This window comes from Scylla paramamosain, chromosome 14 (genome assembly GCF_035594125.1).
Source record: "Scylla paramamosain isolate STU-SP2022 chromosome 14, ASM3559412v1, whole genome shotgun sequence".
In the NCBI taxonomy this organism is placed as follows: domain Eukaryota; kingdom Metazoa; phylum Arthropoda; class Malacostraca; order Decapoda; family Portunidae; genus Scylla; species Scylla paramamosain.
In genome coordinates, this window is record NC_087164.1 from 14,079,371 (window position 1) to 14,093,858 (window position 14,488).

At 41.0% G+C, this 14,488-nt stretch overlaps 1 protein-coding gene across 2 annotated transcripts in view; it reads left to right on the plus strand.

Annotated features, from left to right (window-relative positions):
• Positions 1-14,488, plus strand: part of LOC135106908 (uncharacterized) — a 173,299-nt gene that overhangs the window by 94,576 nt on the left and 64,235 nt on the right. Inside the window, exon 7 of one of the 2 annotated variants that reach the window (XM_064016331.1) lies at positions 9,636-10,514. The exons of the other annotated variant lie outside the window; for it this stretch is intronic. Within the exon in view, the coding sequence (XP_063872401.1) occupies positions 9,636-9,690 (55 nt within the window). The 3' untranslated portion in view covers positions 9,691-10,514. Of the gene's footprint in view, positions 1-9,635; positions 10,515-14,488 lie in introns of those variants that run through there. 2 annotated transcript variants of the gene reach the window in all.

The window sequence follows — 14,488 nt, forward strand, 5'->3', positions numbered from 1 at the left end:
ATGTGCTAACTTACAGAAAGCTTACTCAAGGATCGATTTTCAAGAGTTTTTTTTTTTTTTTTTTGTCTAGGCAAAAAAAAAAAAAATGCCTGTTACTGAAAGTGATCTTTAAGTTAATGCTGAGTAGCTCAACCTTAATCACAATATGTCCCTCTATTCTTGAAGAAATTGAGAAATGTATTGAAATTAATCTCTGTACCCATGTAATATTGTCTCGAGCTTTGATCTCACAATTGCTGATAAATATATTGACCTTAGCTCATTATGTCCCTTCACTCCTAATTTAAAGGGCATGAACAGCCTATTTACAGGTCTATTTCAAATAATGCCTGGGAATTTAGTAGATTTGCTGATGAATGCTTTGATCTTAGCCCGGTATGTATTTATTATTACTTATAAGATATGAAAGTCTTTCCCTTTCTTGCTTTGACAACTTGACTTGTTTGTTACGAGGAAGAGCGTGTTGATTTGACTCCTTTGATAGCACCATTCACTTATTAAATATCCGTGTAAATTTGACACCTGTTATAAAAATATCCGGTGACAAATCACCAGTAAAGCCTCTTGTTAATAGTTTTCCAGTATAAAAAAAAAAAAAAATCCAAAAAGCAAGAAGAGTATCAACTCTGAGTGAAACCTAAGATGGATGGTCTCGGGTGAACTTACTTCCCATCTTGCTACACGAGACGGAAAATGTGAGGAAAGATGCGCGGTGCAGCTTCCAGAAAACTGTCAAGTGAGTGAAGACGCTTCCCAGAGGCGAGGGGAGGGGGGTGAAGGGAGTCATCAGCCTCTGCGCCTCACATGAAACTAGAAATAGGAAGGAACACAAAGCAACAAAAGAAATACCGGTGGACTTCGTGGTATCTCTTATTCCTCCTCTTCACTGGAATCTAAATAAGAAGATCTAAGCCTATTAGCGCTGCATTATTAAAACTATCACCACTAAAAGAAGTTAAAAAATAAGAATTAAAGTTGCTGTATAACTCTGAAATTTCAAAGGGTTGGTTTTATTTTTCTTTCAGTCCTTTCCTGTTGTTTTCCGTTCCTTTGCATCTCTCGGAAATCGCTCGTGTGTCTGACGGCCTCCCTTCCATCGCCTTATAGTGTCTGTATTTTTTTTCTTTTTTCAGATCATTCATTTTGTTTACTGAGTTTACCTATTGAGCTCTGCGACTGGTGACTGAACTCTCCTGACGGTGTTTGGAGGTACATTCTCTCTCTCTCTCTCTCTCTCTCTCTCTCTCTCTCTCTCTCTCTCTCTCTCTCTCTCTCTCTCTCTCTCTCTCTCTCTCTCCTCTCTCTCTCTCTCTCTCTCTCTCTCTCTCTGGCTGAGGTTAGAAATGCTTTCTCATCAGATATTACTAGGGTGAATGTTTCAGTCGTTATTAAATGTTGAGTAAACTGACATACTTTTATTTTAGTGGGTTCTTTTTTTAATGGAACTTTTTTACTGGCTCTTTTTCCTCATCTTTTCCTGCCCTTGGCCAGAGCTCTTGTTACATAAAAAAAGACTTACTTTCACTGTATTTAGCGCATTTCTATCCTTCATCCTGAATCCGTCGATAACTTAGAATTTATCAGGTTTTGCAGGGAGACTGTCAGCAAATCAGGGGACTTCAGTTGAGAGAAGTCACTTAATACAGTGGAAATGAGTATGGTGTTTTACTGAACTAGTGACCATGAATGTACATAGTCTGTCATATCTGGTTTTGTTGGGAGATCAGGAGACTTGGGACTGAGAGAAAAGAGTTAATACATTATAAGCGAGTATGGTAATGTTACTAAACAAATAAACATAAACGTACTTAATCCGTCATATCATTCCTACTAGTTCCATCCCTTAGAGCTTTTGGAGTATCAAAACTTTTCACTGAGGTCAAAGATTCGTATAGCGACTGTCTCCTACTTCTGTTGAATAATTGCTTCATCTCCTAACGGATTCATGACCAAGAGGACACAGTGAAACAAAGACGGCACGTTTTATATTGCAAAGGTTAACTAAGACATCCATCTATTGTGCAAAATATGAGAAAGGACACCGTCTCTCTTTGTCTGGATACGTCTGCAACATGCGACTGTATTCTGTTTATTTCTGGTTGGTAAATGGACCCTCGTAAGCTCGGGGGTGATTGGGCTGCAGTTTGAGGCAGTCGGTCTGCAGCTCATTTTCGAAACTTGTCTCGCTTTACTACAAATTTACGTTTTTCTCATCATGTAGCGCAATGCTTGTTCAGTCCTCCACACGTGAACTTTTTACAACGATACAGTGCGGAAGAAATTGATAGAATGAATAAGTAAATGAAAAAGAAAGTTTTAAGATACTTGCTTCTTCTTCTTCTTCTTTTCTTCTTCTTTTTACATTATCCTTTGATTTTTTTTTTTTTATGGGATTATCAGAAAAGTGTAAACCCTAGCAGTGGTATGTGATGGAGAAAGTTTTCCTCCGTGTTGCCATTAGATTTTCGATAAGGTGGAAAGGAAGGGGAAGCAAGTTTTTTTTTTTTTTTTTATACATAGAATTTCATGCACTTATTTTCCTGCTGCATGAGAACAATTTTCCTATGGCTGAAGCATTAATATTCATCAGCAATTAATGATGTTTTGCAGATAAGTTTTACACGTTAGCTATCGTAAAACTAATGGAACTAAACTGAAACTAAAAATGGAACAGCTATCAGGATATCATCTCTCTTTCCGTGATTTCGTAACGTTTTGCAGAACATATTTAGAAGCATGTTTGTTTTCACTGATACAATCTCCCAGTGGGGAAAGAAAGGAATCATTGCAAAACAGAAATAAAACCTGATAAAACTTATGGACGTAGGTACGGCTTGAGAACGGTTGGTTGGCTACGAAATATAGCCTGCAATCTTTAAAAAAAAAAGGGGGGGGAAAAAGAGAGAGAAAAAAAATAAGTGCGTGGCGTTGAACTGAAGAGAAGGAAAAACAGTGAAATCTGTTTTCTTATTCTGCAACGTGTGTACCAAGGCCAGCTGGTGGAAAAGGCAAAATAACGCTTGAGAATCCGAAGGTGAGGGATTCTCAAAACATTTCCATATGTTTGAAATTGAGTTGCTCAAATATGTGGATCCCGTGAGCAATTGTTTGAGTTCCCAGACGTGTTTGGTGAATGGTTAGCACTCTCTCACGCTGTTGACTCCTCCAAAGCCACACTAACTTGACATTTACAGTGACGTTATTCTCCATGAAATTTTACCAAGCGTGGGAAATGACATTCACTCCTTCATTATCATCATTATCCCCCTTCTCTTCTTCCGCCTCCACGTTCACCTCTTTGGCTTCAATTACTTCCTCCTCTTCCTCCTCCTCCTCCTCCTCCTCCTCCTCCTCCTCCTCCTGCTTCACGTACTTCTCCTTTACCTTATTGTCCTTTTCGTCTTAATCGTTGTCGTCATCGCCTCCTCCTCCTCCTCCTCCTCCTCCTCCTCCTCCTCCTCCTCCTCCTCTTTCTCTTGTTCCTCCTTTCATTCGTCCTTTTTCTCCTCTTCGTCCCCCTTGTCACTACGATAAGCGTGTTCATGATATGTATTGATTAGTCTTTTATAGGAACCCTGAACAAATTAAGTATCCATTATCTATTCCGCAGTTGAATCGAAGAATTTATTATATCCTGTGATTATGGTGAGGGTGCCCATGATGTTTATCGATCAGTTAGTTATTAGAAATGTGAAAAAATTAAGTATTGATTCTTTTGTTCTGCAGTGAATCATAACGAACGCAGTTGCTTGGGGGTTATGATGATGATAGGTATATCCATCATTATATCTATTCGCTATAAGAAACATTAAGAAATCACGCATCGATTATTCTGATTATTTTGCTTTGTAGTGAATCAACGAACAGTGTTACTTATGGCTATGATAGGAATGTTAGGAATATCCACCATTTGTTAAGAGAAGGAAGACCAAATCAAAGTACATATTCTCCTAAAGTCAAAACCTAATCTGTACCTGAGAACTCGTACCTATGACCGACGGCCGTTAGACTCTTTTTCTACCCCAAGTGGCGCCTATTGTTCAGGACGAGAATCATTAATTAGCGCCGGTAAGGAGGCAGCGAAGAAGAAAGTAAAAGTTTGATTCCTCCTCCTCCTCCTCCTCCTCCTCCTTCTCCTCCTCCTCCTCCTCCTCCTCCTCCTCCTCCTCCTCCTCCTCCTCCTCCTCCTCCTCCTCCTACTGTTGCTGTTGCTGTGCTACCGTCGCTCCTTACTTCTTACTCCTCTTTAATTAAGCTTATTTTTTACGTCTTCCAACTCAGCAGTATAAGAGTTTTACAAGGGTTTTAGAAGACTACGATCCATTCTTGCGTTCTGTGTTTTTGTCACCTCATACACATTTTCAATTTGGGGCATTGTAGCGCAAGTCTCGCTCAGTTCCTTGCAGACGTATTCCTAGACATGTTTTCACCTTTAAGACGGCCAGAAAATATAAATCCTCAGTAGAAAATAAAAGAGAAAAGAAAGAAAAAAAAAAACAAGGCAAGGAAACATACCTGCCAGACGTCAAAAAGGTTCCTGCACATAACTTTTATCAAGGCTCGCCAACAGACACAAACGCTGCCCTCTCCGCCTTGCTCCTTCTCCCGCGGGGTGCAGCCGAGACAATAAACCACCGCCGAGGAGAACTTTGGGAAATAGTCAATGGCGCTGCTGCATCTGAAAGTGTGCCAAGCGTGTAGGTGTGCGTGTGATTTATATTTAATTGAACTTTCCCCTTCATCACCTCTAGTTGCTAATAGGGGAACCGTTGTGGCAAGTGTAGTAGAGGGCTGTAACTTGAGATCCCACCCTTTGTACTCGTATTGTAAAGAGTTGTGAGGTTTTTTTTTTTTTTTTACTCCTTTACAAAATTCATGATAATTTGATTTCTTTGGGTTCTTTGAGTTCATCCGGCAGACTGGCACCGCAAGGAATCGCTTCGTACTGCAAACAAGTGTGAGACAAAATTGTATTTTTCAGTGCCGCTACAAAACTCGTGATACTTTGATCTCCGAGTTTTTTTTTTTTCTTTTTTTCTCTCCAGCTCACCCCGTCGACTGATATATACGTAGTACTGCAGGACAATCGCCTCTTATTGTAAACAAGTCTAACGAAAACTATTATTTCTTTTAGCGTCTGTACAAAACTACTGATACTTTGAATTTTTGAAGTGAAGTGCTTCAGGGCAAGGAATTGCTTTCACTTTGATGCCTCTGTTCCCTAGGAGGTCATAAATCACCACCAAGGCCCTGAGGATCACGTGCTGGACTGCTGATGCTTGCCGGTACCTTATCCTGCTTATGACTGAGATCTTCCACACGCCACAAACTTCACTCTTTTGCTCAAGGCATTAACTGCTCGGTCATGTGAAAACCTTTAGTTACCAGAGTTTGGTGTGAATCTCAACCTGCCATGTGATGAGAAAGAAAGTTATCACTCATTATACAAGGACACAACTATTTACCACACACTATACAGCAAGGACGCATAGCTATTCACCACTCACAATACAACTATACTTAACTATTTATCACTCTACCATAAGGACACTGAATTTTTTACCACTCCTTTGACACTTTTATTGCTTTGGGCCTTTTATTGCTGTATTGTTAAACGCCTTAGTTAGTGGTTCCTAAACTCGGGGCATGCCTTTCCAGACTGGCGAGGAAGAAACAGGAAGGGCGTGATGTTTACATGTCTAAAAATTATTGTTTAAAAGTATGTAATTACTCCACGAATGTTTATTAAAGCAAATGTGGGTATGTAAGGAACTGAAAGCTGCATCGTTATAGGTAAAAATCAATAAATAAGATTGAGGAATTCAGGAATTCATTGCTTAAGTTTGTATTTACCTCTTCTTACGACTTCACCTTGCCCAAGAGAGGAGTTTCAAGGCACCTCCAAACCTGAATTTTTCTTCCTTAGGGATTCTTTTTTTTTTTTTCCGAAGAGACAATCAGTCGACATTTTTGTCTGTGCGTTCCTTGTGTATAAGATGAAAAAGGGTTGCGACTTTTACAAACTGCGCTGCTTGAATTAATCCTTTGCAGTTAATAGTACCTTTTTTTTTTCTTATTCTTTCTCTCGTGTGTTTTTAACCTTCCAGGAATGAAAATAAATGTCAAGGTCACTCTCTATTTTTCAATTATGTCTTCATTATCTTCTCTTGACATTATGGTAACAAAAATATCGCCATCTTTAGAATACATATAGCTCAATCTCTTTTGTCTCAGTGACTGTACATGTTGTTGCAGTATTCTTCGCAATGGCTTCAGAGACTGTAACGTTTAAAAATCTAAGAAAAAGATAGATTAGTCTGCTTGACATTCTGATAATTGAATTTCACTCTTTTTTTTTTTTACTCACACGAAATGTCGCAAAGTGTTTAATTTGCCATGTATCTAACACTTTCATCATGGACTTCTAAATTCTTGTTGTAAATTGCCGCCTGGATGCGATCAGACGAAGAGAACAGCGTAAAATTTCTTCAATCCGCATGCAAGACAAAGAAATACAAAGGTTTATTCAGGTTGTAGATAAGATTAAGTTTTTTTTTTTTTTATTTACCATACAGAATCATTACAGTGCTTCATCCTACTGAAAGGTACACTCAGCTATTCATATGGTTCAGTGGTTCGAATAAACTCTCTGTGCCCATCGTGTCTAGATCTGAACTACTCGATCTTCTCTGTGTAAATACTTGTACCCAGAGTGTTGTGCGGTGTTAGACTCCCTGCGTGTGTGTGTGTGTGTGTGTGGTGTTAGACTCCCTGCGGCTCGTGTGTGTGTGTGTGTGTGTGTGTGTGTGTGTGTCAAGGGGAAAAACTTTACCACAGCGTCTTCTCCATCACCTGCAACAGCCTCTTGGGGTTTATCTTTCCGTCACCTGAGTATCTCATTTACTGCAAGTTTGCCTGCCTGCCCTGCTCGCCTGGGATCGAAGGCTGGGCCAGGTGACGAGGGCCGCAGGGTAGGGAGGGACGGGAATGCTGGTGGACGTGTAGTTGATGGAGTCTCAGGTAATACTAGAGCGTGAACATATTTTCGATGGAGTGATGAGTATTACTAAAAGGGGAAATATTAGAAGAGGAACAAGAGTTGGAAGGTGGGAGGGGTTGGATTAGAATAGAAAATGAACATACTTTCGATGGAGTCATGAGTATTACTAGAACAGGAAATATTCGATGAACAGGAATAGAAAGGTTGGAGGGTTTTATAAGGTTTGGTTAGGCTAGAACATGAACTTGTTATTGATGGAGTCATTATTATTAACTGAGCAAGAAATTTCACAGCAGGAGCAGGAAGAGGAAGGGAGGATGGTGTGGGACTTGGGACAGGTGATGTCTATGCAAATGAACACTGTGTATTGATCATAATCCCTAGATGATGAACTAATGAACACGTAATAACTCATGACTAGCAATCTTTGAAGTGCATCGGTCATTTTAGTCTTCCATATTAAACCCACCTAATAAAACAAAGACAATTTATCGGTGGAGTAAATAGTACCAGCAGCAGCAGCAGCAGAAGCAGCCATCACCGACAGTGCTGTGGCGAGAGAGAGAGAGAGAGAGAGAGAGAGAGAGAGAGAGAGAGAGAGAGAGAGAGACACGGAGAGGGAGGGAGGGAGGGAGGGACCAGATGCACGAAGGACTTTAAGTGAGAGAAGTAAAAGAGGCGGCGGCAGCTGAGCCCATCATCACCATCACCATCACTGACGCAACCACGGCCATCCATCAGCGCCGCCAGTGCCGAGATGGAATGGCTCGAGTTACCACTATCAAGGCTGCTCTCCACACCGCCGCGCACCCTGGCGCCCACCAGTGGAGCAGCAGCAGGACGAGGAAAAAAGAAAATGAAGAGACTGAGGGAGAGAAAAAAAAAAAAAAAGCATGAAGAGGAGGAGGGAAAGGGAACGAAAAATCGGATGAAGAAGAGCAGAAGGAAGAGCAGAAGGGGAATTGTAGGAGAAGGAACACAGGGAAAGGAAAAAGGGACCAGCAAGGAACAAAGCCTGCTGGATTATACTTGTCTCTTCTTCTTTACTACTGGACGCAACTCGGCAAGTATTCGTTCTCTTTACACCAGAGTTAGGGAAGGGAAGGAAGAGATAAACCTCCTCCATGTACTCCCCGCGTTTAAGTATTTCTCTCTCAGTAATTTCATGGCTCTAGTTTTCAATTAATCCAGTGACGAAGTGCAGCAAATTAGCTAAAAACACTTGTTCCGAAATCCATGCCGAAAATTGAGCAATCTCTCATAATTTTTGGCAATTATGGTCACTACTAGCGCTGGAGTGAGGCTCGGTAATTGAGCGCCACCTGTTTGTAATCCTCTCCGGGAATTTAATTTACACTTCCCAGCTTCCATTCATTATGAATTCGACTCGCTCTCACTGACTGATTGAAGATTCTAGTCACTCTACCTGTTTGGTGTTTGTTCGTCTCTATTAGCACCGAAGGGGGAAGGTTGTTTAGTTAGCGGAATCAGTAATGTCAGGAAGGCCTTGATCCTTTTGACTTTTATGGTTCCTCGTAAGCTAAATGAAATTATTTGGTGTATGTTAAGAAGCACAGTTTACGAAAGGCACTTAGGGTAAAAGGAGTGATGGAGTATTTTGAATCTAAAGTGATTGTACTTTTTTTTTTTTTGTCATATAGGGCACCTTAATAACAGGTGCCATGATGTCATTAGCAAAGGGTTGAATGTTTTACCATCCCTTGTTTGTCTGTTTTTTTTTTTTTTTTTCGTTATGTCCATCTTCCTCTGACCTGCATCCAGTTGGAGGATTCGTCGAATTGAAAAGTTTGTGAGTTATTTTTTTTTTTCCTCAGAGTCAAATGCATTGTCAGAATTCATGGCCATCTGTGCTGCCTTGAATTTTTACTGCGAACGGTTTTGTTTGATGCTTTTGTTTTCAATTTAGCTTTTTTTGTGTGTCTGTGTGTCCGAGCGTACGTGTGTGTGTGTGTGTGTGTGTGTGTGTGTGTGTGTGTGTGTGTGTGTATGTATGTGTGTGAAATTTTATGTTAAGTGGTATGAAAACCCGATACATCAAGTTTTTCAAGACAGTATTTCTTTATAATCGTCATCGTCGTCATCATCATCATCACTGTCACCATCATCATCGCCATCATCATCATCATCATCATCATCGTCATCATCATCATCATCATCATCATCATCTCTCAGGAGTATTCTTTTAAAGTTGCATCATTTCTATTTTCATCACTGAAGTCATGCTTATTTAATTTCAACTGCAGGATAAAGAAGGTTGCAAGAATTTTTTTGATCTTACATCAATATTCCTATCATCACTAAAGTCATGCTCATTTTTATACTTCGTCACGAGTCGCGCCATGGTTAGTGCCAGCTGGTGACTTAACAAACATACCCTTATACTAGTAAGTTACCCTCCCTACCTTCATTTCTTTATTAACTGAAAGAAAAAAGAATCCACGTGTGCAGTTTAATAACCTTTCTTCCCCCTCTTGATCTCTGGCCAATGTTTTGCAGGTAATGTGAGGGTTATTCGTGTGTCCAGTAATTACTCGTACTGCGAACCATTTATTACAGAAGGAATCTCGTCGTACATTCACCTGCATTCCATTTACACGAACTGATTATTTTTCAGTGCTGGTGAAATCCTGAGTTCTTCCACCACGTCTGTTCATTCTGATGGCTGGTAGCCGTGCTGTTGACGAGATGGAATAGTCTTGCTCTAGTGTGTGTGTGTGTGTGTGTGTGTGTGTGTCTGGCTTTCATGATGAACTTCGTATGAGGGGATGCATAATTCCGCCAGTGTGTTGCTGTTAGTCGTGAATTCGGTTATGAAAAACAGCTCAGATATCGTGTCTGTTTGGTGCAAGCCTTCAGGATTCGGCTGCGTGTGTTGCTGTGATAATTTCGTGTTGCTGAATCTCCGTATCTTGATGTTATGAAGATTTTTTGGGTATTCAGGCAGAGAACAAATCTTAGAAAACAACGTGACGGTTTCATTCTTGCAAATCATGAAACGCCTGCTTCGTAATAGGATGATAAATATGTACATGTTGTTAATATTCCTTTAGCTTACTAGAAAAAAAATACTCATAATCTCATAATTTTGGAAAATCCATTTCTTTCAGTACTCTTTTGGGACTGGACTCTTTAATGATCCTTTTTATCATTCATTGTTGCCCTAAACCAGTGATCCTGTTTCATAAAAAATAAATAAATAAAAATACACATTACATTTACGTATATTCCATTGTACCTTCAATTCAATGCTATAAGTTGTGCAGTGTTGACAGGCTTGATGAGATGTTGCTGTGTACCGTCCTGGGGCATCACAGCGCGGGAGCAGTGCGGAGTCCTTGCAACGGGGAAGCCAAATTTGTGTTCTCTGTTCCAGATGAGGTCTCCTTAACGAGCTGTAAAGTGCAATAACAACGACGGTGAAGAGCAGATGGAGGAGGATACGGAGGTCGACGGAGGAGGAGAAGGAGGGTATGGAGGAGGAGGAGGAAGAAGAATAGGACATGGAGGAGGAGGAGGGGAGGGAATGGAAAAGGAGGAAGAAGAGGAAGAGAGGATGGAGGAGGAGGGGATAGAATTTGAAGGAGGTGATAGAATAGGAAGAAGGGGAGTAAGGAGTGGAGGGAGGGAGGAGGAGGAGGGATTGGAGGAAGAGGAGGAGGAGTAGAGAATGGAGGATGAGTCAAGAAGAAAGAATGGAGGAGGAAGAAGAGGAGGAGGAGAAGAGGATGGAGTTGAAGAGTAGGTGGAAGAAGAGGAAAACAACAACTGGATAGTAATTATGATAATGATAATTAAATCAGGGAGCATTTGAGTGAAGAGGAAGGTGAAAATGATAAAGGAGAGAGAAAAAAAAAAAGAGGAGGAGGAGGAGTTGGATTATGAGAAATAAAGTAGATTTCTCGACGGTGCCAAAACAATATCAATGCAGGAGGAGGAGGAGAAGGAGGAGGAGAAAACCCCAACAAAGGCAGACACGTAAATAATAAAGTACATTTCAGCGAAGGATCATTAATTACTTTTTTTACTTCAGTTAAAAAAAATACTAAATAAATGAATGCTTCCTCAAAAAAGTGATACCCCAGGTGATTTCAAGCCTGGTTCCAAACAAATAATGGTTTTCTAATGATACAGATGATGTAAGATTATTATAGAATTTCCTTTTTTTTCACAGAAGTCACACGTACAGTTCTGACGTGCACTCAAATTTAAACTCATGTTAAGTGAATATTTCTTAACATTACTGATAAGAACATACATCCTTCAGTTTGTTTTAAATTAAAATCCTGTTCACGAACTGATACGTAAAAAAAAAAAAGAAAAAAGAAAAAAAAGAAAGAGAAGAAAAACAGGATTAGTCAGTATATTTGTCAGGATACATCTGTCTCTATACTTTGACACTGTTTGCTTCGTGATACCAATCTGCTCAAACTCTTACACGCTGAACTTTGTACCACAACAGGAAGAAATTAAGAGTGAAAAAGTACGAGAACCTGCAGCACTTTAGTTTTACGTGGCACCTTAAGGAAGACTAAGCCAGGCCAAGTGTTTTTAATGGCCCCTGTGGTGGACGCGGGTAATGGCAGTGCGCACCGATAATGAAGACTATTCCTTTGTGTTAACTGGTGGAGCCATATAAGAAGTCTGGGTTGTGAGCGGAGGTACTGTGCTGTCAACACGAGATAACCTGACTGTGAGAAGAGTGTTTACTGGAGGACGTATGTAAGATGTCTTTGGGTTCTGAATGGAGGTACTGTGATGACTAAACTACTAACACGGGGGAAGCCTTACTGTGAGGTGACTGTGAGGAGAGTCTTATTAGAGACGCATCGGAGGATGTGCGGATTTTTAACGTACTATAATTTCAATACGAAGGGACTGTGAGATGACAGTGTGAGGGATAAGAACTTGAGAATATAACAACACAAAGGAAGCTGCAAAATACCATCAGGCCTACACGTGGCTGTCCCTGTACAAATCATGCCTATCTTTTCCACCTATTATCCTATCCATGCTAAATTAAAACACTTAAAGGTAACGCATATGTGTGTGGCGCGAGAAATTGGTGTTAGGAATTGGCTCACAGCACAGCCATTCACTTGAGGACTTCTCAGCCGGCGATAATTTAAGTGGATTTTAGGATGAGACGCAGTCCTGTTAGAAAGGCGAAATAAGAACCTACTGATGCACCCAGTTATCCCCACGAGACGTCCAAGGCTAGATTAGGAAATTAAAACTCGCTGGAGCTTGTAAGCCTGACGGCGCTGAAAGTTTTCCTCCCTGAGTCATTTCATTATTTTTTTCTCGGTACTGACGACAACGCGGCTTGATGAAAACTCACAGACCTTTAGTGTCGCCGTGATATGAAGGGGTTTTCTTAATAACTTTTAGTAATATTCGTAAAGCAAGTTACTGTCCCACTGGAGTCACGCAGGTAGTCACAAAAATAGTGGTGGAATGGTATTTGATCTAGTAAAAGTAAATTTATGTACATATTTTTCCATTACGAATTTAAGTTTTTTTGCTTGTTGACAGGGTGGTTGCGGCGCCACATGGAGGGTGTAACAGGCACATGTCTCGTCAGGGGCATCACGGGGACTGTCACGTATTGGCAGTATGGATAAAATGTACCGGAGTTTATTGATTTCCTGACTCACTGCACATAGAAAACATCCAATTTCCATGATTTTGAACAGTTAAATTGACATGTATTTGGAATTGTGAATTAAATAAATGAGAAAAACCATCGGACATCAAACCAACATCCACGACATTACTCAAGTTATTTCCGAATGATAACTATTAATTTTAGTAACTGAATCATCACAAACTCAAGTTATTTTCATACAACCATTAATTTCACATCAAAAAACACCAAGAACACATTTACACCATTCATTTCGCTCCAATATTCGTGTTTTCAGTAGAGCGAACCGAGCTGCACGTATGTCAGGAATACATAGAATACCGGTCGCATGGTCCTGTATGAATGGACATATCCCGGTGGGTTGCGGAGGTTGAGGAGAGGAGGGAGTGGACAGGAGGGTGGGGAGAGGTGGGAGCAGAGAGGAGAGTGAGGAGAGCCAGGTGAGGAGAGGAGGGAGTGGAGAGGCTAGTGGTGTAGGCGCGGAGGGTCACCCACTTCACTCCCTATGGAAAAGCGACAGGCAAGTGTGGGGACTGAACACTCAGAGCGTCATATGGCACAGGCTGACCCATAACACACCCACACACACACACACACACACACAAAAGCATATACTCGCCACGCGCTTCTCATACCCCACGCCAGGCAATGTAATGCATAACCGAGAGTGATGCGTTGTGTATTTCACTGTCCGCTTTGGCTTTGTTCCTTTCGATATGTTTTGGTATGTTCCAGTGCATGTTTATTATTGGCTCGGGGGATTTATGCATGTGCGTGGACGAGAGAGAGAGAGAGAGAGAGAGAGAGAGAGAGAGAGAGAATATATAATGCATTTCACATAGCTAACTGCACACAGACATGATGTTGCTCCCTATCATCAGCTCTTCCATACAGGACGTAATGCCTACTCTCACCCTTGCTCCGTCCAGCTCTGTAATGCAAGAATTTACGAAAATCTTCCCCTCTTTCCATCACCTATGAAATCTGACCAGTCTACTTTCGATTTTTTTTTTAACACTTAATTATGAGAATGGAATGCCCAAAGAGGTTGTAGTGCTTTTAATATTCTGCTATGTTAGTTATGTTGGTCAGAAGTAGAATTCATCGATCTTTTCTTTTATTCATGCATTTATTTCATTATTTATTTATTTTGTACACGGGGGAAACTAGGGTAATAAAACTTTAGCAATATACAAACTACATGTGTGTGTGTGTGTGTGTGTGTGTGTGTGTGTGTGTGTGTGTGTGTGTCTGCTTGCACGGTACTGCTGATCCCTTGAGGCCGAGGACGTGGCGGGCAGGTTGTGTCCCTCCTCTCCTCCCCTGGCGGCATGGTGCAGTGCGTCGCTCCGCGATACCCTGCGGATCGCGTCCCAGTGGTGGGTGTTGGGATGGCGTGAGTCTCCAATTATTGTGGACACCTCAGGAGGCGCGGCATAAATACCCAGATGATGGATGCTCAGTAAATAGGCGCGACGCAGAGCCAACTGAAATGAGTCATGCAACATCCCACGTCCACACACACACACACACACACACACACACACACGTACGTTCCAGCGTAATGCCGGTCAACCCTTGCCAGAGTCAGCCAAGCACCTCAAGTCACGAATATGTGTTACCGTCACGTGTTATGTTTGCTTTCTTGCACGTGTTCATTAGAAGATTCATTGGTCAGGTTTTTGAATTGTGATAATGTGGTGGTATATTCTTAATTTTTCTTCATGTGCGAGATAAATGTGGTGTTTCACAAAGGAAAATTTTAAAAAATGTGAATTTAGTCTAATTTTCTTAAATTTGCTCTCACGTGTATTAGTAAATTC